General features: G+C 34.4%; 1 protein-coding gene across 1 annotated transcript; it reads left to right on the top strand.

Annotated features, from left to right (window-relative positions):
* Positions 1-414: 414 nt before the first annotated feature.
* LOC127135044 (villin-4) lies at positions 415-9158 on the top strand. Its single transcript, XM_051061863.1, has 23 exons — positions 415-666; positions 753-855; positions 1002-1101; positions 2310-2378; positions 2484-2720; positions 2854-3031; positions 3116-3248; positions 3563-3725; positions 3812-3959; positions 4079-4179; positions 4960-5115; positions 5389-5457; positions 5557-5625; positions 5725-5862; positions 5960-6088; positions 6558-6705; positions 6842-6852; positions 6943-7083; positions 7399-7524; positions 7609-7674; positions 7983-8310; positions 8423-8616; positions 8751-9158. The coding sequence occupies exons 2-23, from the start codon at positions 800-802 to the stop codon at positions 8862-8864; spliced, it is 2874 nt and encodes a 957-aa protein (XP_050917820.1). The 5' UTR covers positions 415-666; positions 753-799; the 3' UTR covers positions 8865-9158.
* The last annotated feature ends 1222 nt before the right edge of the window (positions 9159-10380 follow it).

The raw sequence follows: 10380 nt of genomic DNA, 5'->3' as shown, positions 1-10380 counted from the left end.
TACCTAAAATAAAGTTTTCAAAAGATAAATTTGTGATGTTTGCCAAATGAAAAAGCAAACGAGAGTGTCTTTTAAATCGAAAAAGATTGTTTTAACTTCAAAATCTCCCGAGCTTCTTCATCTAGACTTATTTGGCCATTCGAGGACAAGAAGTTTAGACATTAACTATTACGAGTTTGTAATCGTAGACGACTATTCTAGATTCACTTGGATGTTATTCTGAACCCATAAGGAAAAAACCTTTAACGCTTTTGTTAAGCTTGTTAAGAGTGTCCAAAATCTTTTGAATTTGAAAATTGTTACACTCAAGTAGTGATTAGTAAAAATAAGGAAGAAAGCGAACAAGAGATCATTTATATATATAAAAATATTTTGAATAATATTATAAAATTGACCAAGAAGCCTAAGAGATGAGTCTCATATTATTATTATTTAGAAATGAAGGGAATTGGAATTGCATGAATTTGGGCGGTAAGTAAACCTCCCCTGTTTTTCTCTTTCTCGCATCCATTCCTTTCCTCACAATGCGGGAGACTCACCATCACCATCACTCTTCTCTCCTCCTCTCAATTTTTCACTTTTTTCAAACCCCAAAAATTAACAATTATTTCCATCAATGCAACACTCTCTTAATTCCAACAATGAAATTCACCAATTCCTCAAAAGGTACCGCTCAATCCAATTTCTCAACAATGTATACTCTATAACTTCATTTGCTTTCTTTTCTGGATGATTCATGGCTTTTTTTTCAGGGAACTTTTTTGCTAGATTGTGAAAGATCAAAGAATACAACAACATTATGGGTGTTTCTATGAGAGATTTGGATCCTGCTCTCAAAGGAGCTGGACAAAAAGAGTATCCTGCACTTTTTTGTTTTTGATTCTTGTATTAATTCATTTTAGGTTAATGCTTCATTTAGTTGTTGTCAATGTTTCGTTTCGATTCTACGCTTGTTCATTTTCGATGCTTTTGCATTGTTTGTTCTCCTTAACCGTATACAGTGGACTTGAAATATGGCGGATTGAGAATTTTAATCCAGTTCCTATCCCACAGTCTTCTTATGGAAAGTTTTTCAATGGAGACTCGTATATGGTCTTGAAGGTAAGTCACATGTTCTTAATGATTTTTCATTCAGATATATAATGCTAGCCTCATGCAGGTATTTTTGTTCCTATCGCGGCATTTGAATTGATATGCAAAATAGTATATGATCAATTATAGTTTTATTCATTTTTTTATTGCTATAATATTCAACATGAAAATTCTATGATTTTAAGATCTGCATATTCGAAAACAAAGACCAGTGCTTGAGGCTCTTACTAGTACGGGATCTAGGGAGGATTAGATGTGTACTGTCTTATCGAACAAATCTGTTTTTTCGTTGAGTTTTGGCAGCTGGGTGTCCAGCTCTCTTGCTGAAACAAACCTCCCTAACGAGAAGGGAGTAACGCTAAATGGTTACATTCATGAACATATATTTCACCCTGTAATGCTTTCTTGATTTTTGGTATAAGAATAAATCTACATTGCTAGGAAAGACTGATAGATTTTTGCATGAATTCAGTCAATTTCTCAAGGGCTGTTGTTTCCTTGTTGGATAAGACAAATGATACTGATTGTTGATCCATCTAAAGGTCTATACTATTGCTAACTTATTTTGTTTCCTATTTTGTAAAAAAAGCCTATCCTGGTTGAAGGAATCCATTCAACCAATTAAAATGTTAGCACTTTTGTGTGTAATTTCTTGTCTTCTTGAAATAGTCAGCATTATTCCAATTTCAACCATGGGACTAACACTTTCAAAAAGGAAAACCTGAAGCTTAGGTATTTACACCGCCAAGTCCTTTGATTGTCGTCATGTATTAAGAAATACAACAAAACGGACATTGTATTATAAAATATTTCATACAGGAATCTAATTCACCTGGTTTTAGCTTTAATAGGAACTTTTGTTTCCCCAGGCTTTTTACTTTTGGAACAAAATGATGGTAGCAAGAATTATTTTTCGCATGTACAAATTATACCTTCTTGTCTTACATATGCATGAAGACATTGCTTGCTTCTTTTGACAAGCTTTATTTTTCTCTTGTTGAGAAATATAACTGATTAGATTTTTGGTTCAAATCTCAACCTTGTATCACTTATTTAGTGCTAAATTCACATTATTTGTTGTTCTTTGTTTTTGTAGATAATGTTAATCCCGTAGTTTATAATTTTTTCTTAGTTTCTTGCACTTCCTTCATAATAGTTTGTGCAACAATGTACATCATTAGTATTAATGTTTTCTTTTTTCCTATCATTTTCATAAGACAACGGCATCAAAAAGTGGTGCTCTACGCCATGATATTCATTATTGGCTTGGTAAAGACACTAGTCAAGTAAGTTTTGCTGTTCGAAAATTGTCATCCCCTTTCACCTGTTTTTGGTTCAATATTTGATATAGTTTTCCCATTTACTCCATGGTAATCACAACAATAAAATAGGATGAAGCTGGTGCTGCAGCCATCAAAACAGTTGAGTTGGATGCAGTTCTAGGAGGACGTGCTGTTCAGTATCGTGAAGTGCAGGGTCATGAAACACAGAAGTTCCTGTCATATTTCAAACCATGCATTATACCACAAGAAGGTGGAGCTGCCTCTGGTTTTACGCATGTTGAAGCTGAAGAACATAAGATACGGTTGTTTGTATGTAAAGGGAAACATGTTGTGAATGTCAAAGAGGCAAGTTTGAAATTATTCCCTTGTTATTGATTTCTTGACTTTTGAGACTTGATCATTATTATTCTGGATACCAAGTCACACATATGTAAACGTTAGTTTCTACATTTTGATCAAATATTTGTGTTGGTTATAGGTTCCTTTTGCTCGATCTTCGCTCAACCATGATGATATTTTTATTCTGGATACCGAGTCAAAAATCTTCCAATTTAATGGTTCCAATTCATGTATTCAAGAAAGGGCTAAAGCATTGGAAGTTGTTCAATTTATTAAGGATACCTACCATGATGGGAAATGTGAAGTGGCTTCTATTGGTAAGTTTACTAGTATATTCATATGTTCTAAAGGCTATTGCTTAGTATGACTAATTGGATGTTTACACTTGAATTTCCGTGAAGAGGATGGAAGGTTGATGGCTGACTCTGAATCTGGAGAGTTCTGGGGTTTGTTTGGTGGATTTGCTCCTCTTCCACGTAAAACATTCAACGATGAGGATAAGACAGTTGATTCTCATGATCCAAAGTTGCTTTGGTAATATGCTCTTTCAGTTGGTATTTTTATTTACATTTACACTGTCAATATGTTCCTTTACTTTTTAGCAATGATATTTAGATGCAACTCATTAATGTTTGAGCATGTTTGTCATCTCCTCTTTCACTATTGTTTTTGTTCCCTATTAATGGAAAAATGTTGTAAATTTACTATTTTAGCCTGAAGATGCATATATTGATAATTCAGAGTACTTGAAGATAATGCTAATTGTTGCGACCTCTACACTGATGAAATTATATTGAAACATTAGACTCTACAATGCTCTACTTATAACAAAATTATAATTTGTCCAGTGTTGAAAAGGGGAAGGCAGAGCCTATTGAAACTGATTCTTTGACAAAGGAATTGCTGGACACCAATAAATGCTATATTATAGATTGTGGATTGGAGGTGTATGTTTGGATTGGAAGAAACACCTCTCTTGATGATAGGAAAAGCGCAAGTGGAGCTACAGATGTAATTTTTCTTCTTTGTTTCTTGGTATTGTTGAGCATTTAAAATGAGTTTTAATGACTATCGGATTTCTGCTTGCCAAAAAACAGGAACTAGTCCGTAGCACCGACCGGCCAAAATCCCAGATAACACGTGTAATTGAAGGATTTGAAACAGTGATGTTCAAGTCCAAATTCGAGTCTTGGTCTCAGACATCTAATGTAACAATGTCTGAAGATGGTCGTGGCAAGGTAGCAGGTGAGTGAGTTTTAAATAAACTTTGATATAACTAGTCTGACCAGGTTTCTTCAGTTCAGCATCATTCGCCAGACTGTTGTTATCTTATTCTAATATCGTGTCTTGTTTATGACATCTAGCACTTCTTAAACGTCAAGGATTGGATGTCAAGGGTCTCTTGAAAGCTGATCCAGTAAAAGAAGAACCTGAAGCCTACATCGATTGCACAGGGCATTTACAGGTACTCAAATATATTTTATAACAAATAATTCATCAAAACTGATATCTCATGATGCAACTTTTATAGATATTATATTTAATTTTTCAGTGGTCTTAAATCCCCTATGTATTTTATTTATCATAGTGGGGAGAATCGTTAGAATCCCAACCACTATATCCTCAAAACTCCACCCATATCTCATTCTGAAGATGATCATCAAAATGAGAAGCTTAAATGCGTAAGAGCTATATTCTATCAAATGTTTTGAATAGGCAGCATGAAACTTCATTGTTCCTATACGGAATAGATGTATAGATATCAAACTTGTGATTCTTGCTTTACTCGATTTATCTGCTAACTATTAGCCCTTGGGCAATTAATATCACAATGATTTTTTATTAAGATTGATTTTGGCCCTGTAGTTTATCCATTTGTGTTTGGTCCCTACTAGACATTGGTCCTTAGTCCCTACATTTTCACTAGTTTGGGTTTTTCTCCACGCATCGAAGTATTTGTTCTTAATCATTTGGGTTTGTCCATATTGTTTCTACTCATTAAGCCATGGTTCCCTATTTTCCACAAAGGATTGGTTCCTATATCCCAAGTTTTAGTTGATATGTTGGCAATATTTTGTATTGTTTCATAAGCATTTTGTAATCAATATCTCTTGAGAAATTCCCAAAGACCTGTTCTGTACTTATCCCTATTTGGATGGATTGGTTTGTGATTTGAATAGATTTAATTTCCCACATTTTTTCATTTTCTTGTGTTATTGAAAAGCATCATGCCATAACTTCTTAGGTTTGGCGTGTGAATGGTCAAGAAAAAAAGCTTCTTGCAGCCACTGACCAGTCAAAATTTTATAGTGGAGACTGCTTCATCTTTCAGTATTCATATCCTGGGGAAGATAGGGAGGAATATCTTATAGGAACATGGATTGGACAGAACAGTGTTGAGGTGAAATGTTTATAGTATTTTATTCTAGTTCTTCTTGAATGTCTGAGTTTATGTGATTTATTCCATGTAAAAATCTCAAAATCTGACTAAAATATGTCTGGAGCTGAAAACAATGCTAGTGAATTATAGATTATCAATTTAATTACACCACCATACACAACATTGGTGACTGTTTTGGGACCAGAAAGTGTTGAATAAATGCTTATGCTATTTGGTCTTGTTATAAACTTGTATTAACCTATATTGCTCACAAGCTTTCTTTGTTGAAATTAGGAAGAAAGAGTCTCAACTCATACACTAGCAAGCAAAATGGTCGAGTCAATGAAGTTTCTGCCATCCATGGTATTCATTTTTTTAAGTTGTTATTTTCAATTTGTCGAGATATTATTTATGTAATTTCTTATGTCCTTACTGATGTTATCCATGTGTAATTGATTGAAGGCTCGTATTTATGAAGGCAATGAAACAATTCAATTTCATTCCATCCTCCAAAGCTTTATTGTTTTTAAGGTTTGTGGGATTCTAGTATTGTGTAACTAAGAAAAAACTATTTTATAGATAAACTATTTTTTCCTTTAATGCTGGTCATTTATTTCATTTGTCTATCAGGGCGGACTTGGTGATGCATACAAGAATTACATCGCCGAGAAGGAAATTCCAGATGAGACATACAGGGAGGACGGTGTCGCATTATTCCGCATCCAAGGCTCTGGACCAGAAAATATGCAAGCAATACAAGTTGACCCAGTATGACATCTAGTCTGTTTGTAGTGCCCATTCTATTCACTCATTTTTGTATGAGCAGTTTATACTATATAATCACTATTTTTCTTTTGTGAACCAGGTTGCTTCCTCCTTGAATTCCTCTTATTTCTACATACTTCATAGTGAATCCGTTGTTTTTACTTGGTCTGGAAATCTTACTACTTCAGATGACCACGAACTCGTTGAGAGAATGCTGGATTTAATTAAGGTCTGTTATGTTCCAAGATACTTAAATGTGAAATATTCGAATGGTCCAAACGAACACCAGAATTTTTTATTTTAAAAATTGACCAATATGTCCACGTTGAACAATTTTATACGTTTGCATGTTAAAAATGATAAGGAAATATTTATAAGAGCTTATTTGACAGGCACTCTGTTTAAAAAAACTTCTAAAAACTAAAAAGAGCATATATATCCCCAAGATAAGTTACAAAAACAACTTATACATAAGCTCTCACATGCTAAGTCGTTTAGCCAAATGTTCCGTAACTATACTGATAATTGCCAAACTTGCCGTTGGACTATATAGAATTGCCTCAGTTGTCCAATGTTTTGGTTTTCATACCAGCAGGCATTATTTAATCCTAAGCCACATTACTCAGTCCAGAAATTATGCATATTTTAAAAACATCACTGTTTATTAATCAACACATATACTTGCCAATTGTCTGCAGCCAGATTTACAAGGCAAACCACAAAGGGAAGGTGCAGAATCTGAACAGTTTTGGGAACTATTAGGAGGAAAGACAGAATATCCCACTCAAAAGATCGTGAGGGAGGCTGAAAATGATCCTCACCTATTTTCCTGCAATTTCTCAGAAGGTAAGGACCAATGTCTTGTTAGCTCGGTAGTTTTATGTGTTATTCGCCCACCCGCACCCGTCTCTTTTATTGAAGGCAAATAATGACTGACTTGTTTATGATGGTTTCTTTCCCTGCCTGATTGACCAACATGCAGGAAATTTAAAGGTGTGTACACCCACTGATCTATTTAAATGCATGATTTTTAAATATTGAGTTGTGTTGAACCCATGGTATGAAGGCAATGTTTATTTACAGGTGACGGAGATACACAACTTTTCCCAGGATGATTTGATGACAGAAGATATTTTCATTTTGGATTGTCACTCTGAAATCTTTGTGTGGGTTGGCCAGCAGATTGACCCCAAAAGTAGAATGCAGGCTATACCAATTGGCGAGGTATAAATGGTTTTGCTTTGGCTGGAACATAAAAAAATTCTAATTTAGTCACTAACATTTTGAAGAGTTAATCATCAACCTAAATCCTTACCCCCTTGGTTAAATACTGTCCTTTTTTTTTTGTAAAATTTTTAATCTGGATTTAACAATACATTTTTTTTTATCGTTAGAACACCATTAAGCATTTTAAGTATAAGTATGGTAGAGTTTTTACTTGGGGGAATATTTTTTAAAGCTTGTAAATGTCTTTTATTCCATATAAGTTTTCTGAAGTATGGCGTGTAGTTATTTACTTATTCTTTTGGAATTCTACAGAAATTTCTTGAGCAAGATTTTCTCCTAGAAGAAATATCTCGATATACTCCAATATATTTTGTCATGGAAGGCAGTGAACCGCCTTTCTTCACACGCTTCTTTAAATGGGATTCTGCGAAATCTTCGGTAAGTCTTACAGGGCAATATCATAGTTATATGACTTAAAACAGTCTTGGAAATTTGAAAATTGAGTGTTTCTTTTTTCGGTAGATGCTGGGGAACTCATTTCAAAGGAAGCTTGCAATCATGAAAAATGGGGGTACTCCACCTTTGGTTGTAAGTCATCTTTTCTATGCTGCCTTTACAATCATGAGTATTATGTTTGAATCCATATGTCTGAATCAGACCACACTCTCCTCTATTTATAATAATAGCTTACAGAATAAATGCTAATTGGCATGGCATTAGAGATTTCTGAGAATCAAATTGTTACTTATAAATTATAATTGCCTTTTCCAAGATAAGTAAGTTTAAACTTACAATTAATCACAGACCAAATAGGTATTTTTTCAAGGACAAGTTTGGACCTCCTCTCCTGATTGTATGCATATTTGCATTGATCTCTTTGGTTGATATATTTTCAGAAACCCAAAAGAAGAGCATCTGTATCTTATGGGGGAAGGTCTGGTGGCTTGCCAGAGAAATCACAACGCTCCCGCAGTATGTCTGTTAGTCCTGACCGGGCTCGTGCGCGAGGAAGATCTCCGGCCTTCAGTGCTTTGGCAGCTACTTTCGAGAGCTCAAATGTTAGAAACCTTTCAACTCCACCTCCAATGATTAGAAAACTGTACCCAAAATCTAAGACACAAGATTCAGCATCACCGGCATCTAAATCTTCATCCATATCTCACATTACTTCTACTTTTGAACGACCATCAGCACGAGAAACTTTGATTCCTCGGTCGCTTAAAGGTAAGGAGTAGACGAGTTCATTGGGATTTTATTTTTTGCTGTTGTTAGAATTTGTTCTTTTATAAAATGCTTATTCTTTTCTCTGGCCTGCTATGGTTTGAACGGAGTACAGACCCTAAATTGGACCCAGAGACAAATAGTGACCACGAGGATTCTCCGAGAAGCAGAGAAGAACCTCTTACTATAGAGGAAGATGTGAAAGAAGGTGAAGCTGAAGATAATGAAGGTCTTCCAGTATACCCATATGAAAGTGTTAACACAGAGTCGACCGATCCTATACCAGACATTGACGTGACTAAACGAGAGGTATACTATAATGACAATGTCAACATATAACCTTGTCTTTTTTGTTGTTTTTCTTCCATTCTTTGAAGGTTACATCTTAGAATTACGTCATGATTTCATTTTGATTCTGACTTGTTTGAGGTTGGTGCATGCAGGCTTACCTGTCAAACGAAGAGTTCAATGAGAGGCTGGGGATGACCAGGAGCGAATTTTACACGATGCCAAAATGGAAACAGAACAAACTCAAAATGGCTGTTCAGTTGTTCTGAGTCAAGTATACTTAACCACATGTTTTTCCATGTAGTGGTTTGATGTATAGGATTATTTCTTTGTTCATAGCTACTTGGTATTAATTTTGTAGGGAAACAAGGGCTGTTGGTGAGCTTGTCTTTTTGGGGTTCTATGTTAATCATTTTTTATTTAAAATATTTTTGGTGAAGCAATTGGGCTTTGCAATACCAAATTTGTATTGATAGGTAAGGGATAAAGTTTGTACAGCAGAGTGTAAAAGCCACTCAACTCATTATTTATTTTGGAAATAAAATATGATTCTTTAAAATTAATCTTCAAATTCCCTCTGTTTTATGTCAACATTTTTCTTGGTTACATGTATGTTCAACGTTTGCACACTTGGATCACACTTGGATAGATGGTGATAAAATGTGGTGTCCGTTAAGAGTCACACGTTAGACAATATATGATCTGATCACGTGCTTATAAGTGGGACAATTTCACCATTAATATATGTTTCATTGGACCGATTAATTCGATTCGGAGGTCAGTTATGCCATCAAGTGGTTTCAACCCCCTTTCGATCGTAGTTGCGGAGGATCAAACAGTGGTCCTCCCTACCAAGTTCAACGCTAATCACTACTGGATCAACTAACAATCGGTAAGGAAACATCATTTTGATCACTGCATTTATAATAGTATCTATCTCAAAGCTAAAAAAAGTTTGACACATTTTTCTCATCTTGTTCTTAGGTGTGTAGTATTTGTTAGAATTAATTATGAATATAGACATTCTGTTTTCTCATCTTGTTCTTAGGTGTGTAGGATTTGTTAGAATTAATTATGAATATAGACATTCTAGATTGATTGTTAGTATTCCTAGACTAAACAACTTTCTAGGCCAGTGCTATCCGATAGAATGCCCATTTTAGAGTATTGTATTCTCATTAAAGGAAATTTAATTTAGGGTATTGAATTCTCATTGAAGAAAATTTAATCTCATAGCAACATCACATAGTTGTAAGGTCTAGACAAAAGTACATGAGCAAAATAATGTATTATGACAACAACAACATCGGAACTCACCTGGCTAAAACAATTATGCCAAGACAATGAAACTAATTTGTGACAACCAAGCTGCACTTCATATCGCCTTCAATTTGACTTTTTATGAAAATTAAATTCTTTAGAGGACCTCAGATTGAACCGATTTATAACAGACTTGATACATATGACGTACATATGACATGGGCTTGAGAAGGAGTCTTAGAATTAATTATGCTTGTAGATATTATAGATTGATTGTTAATATTTCTAAACCAAACAACTTTTTAGATAAGTGAATAAGTGTTTATTTATTAAGTTTCAATGTTGTACTATGATCTAACTTAAGACACACATAATTTACATAATTCTATAATATTGATAAAGTTTATGGGTGAGAATCTAATATAGGAAGCCATATGATTTTGAATCTAATATACAAAGCCATATGATTTAAAAATTTAAATCTCTTCTTTTTAAATGAGTAAAATATAATGATGTAAGGTGAAG

This window comes from Lathyrus oleraceus, chromosome 4 (genome assembly GCF_024323335.1).
Source record: "Lathyrus oleraceus cultivar Zhongwan6 chromosome 4, CAAS_Psat_ZW6_1.0, whole genome shotgun sequence".
Taxonomy (NCBI): Eukaryota; Viridiplantae; Streptophyta; class Magnoliopsida; order Fabales; family Fabaceae; genus Lathyrus; species Lathyrus oleraceus.
This window is presented reverse-complemented; position numbering and strand designations above follow the sequence as displayed.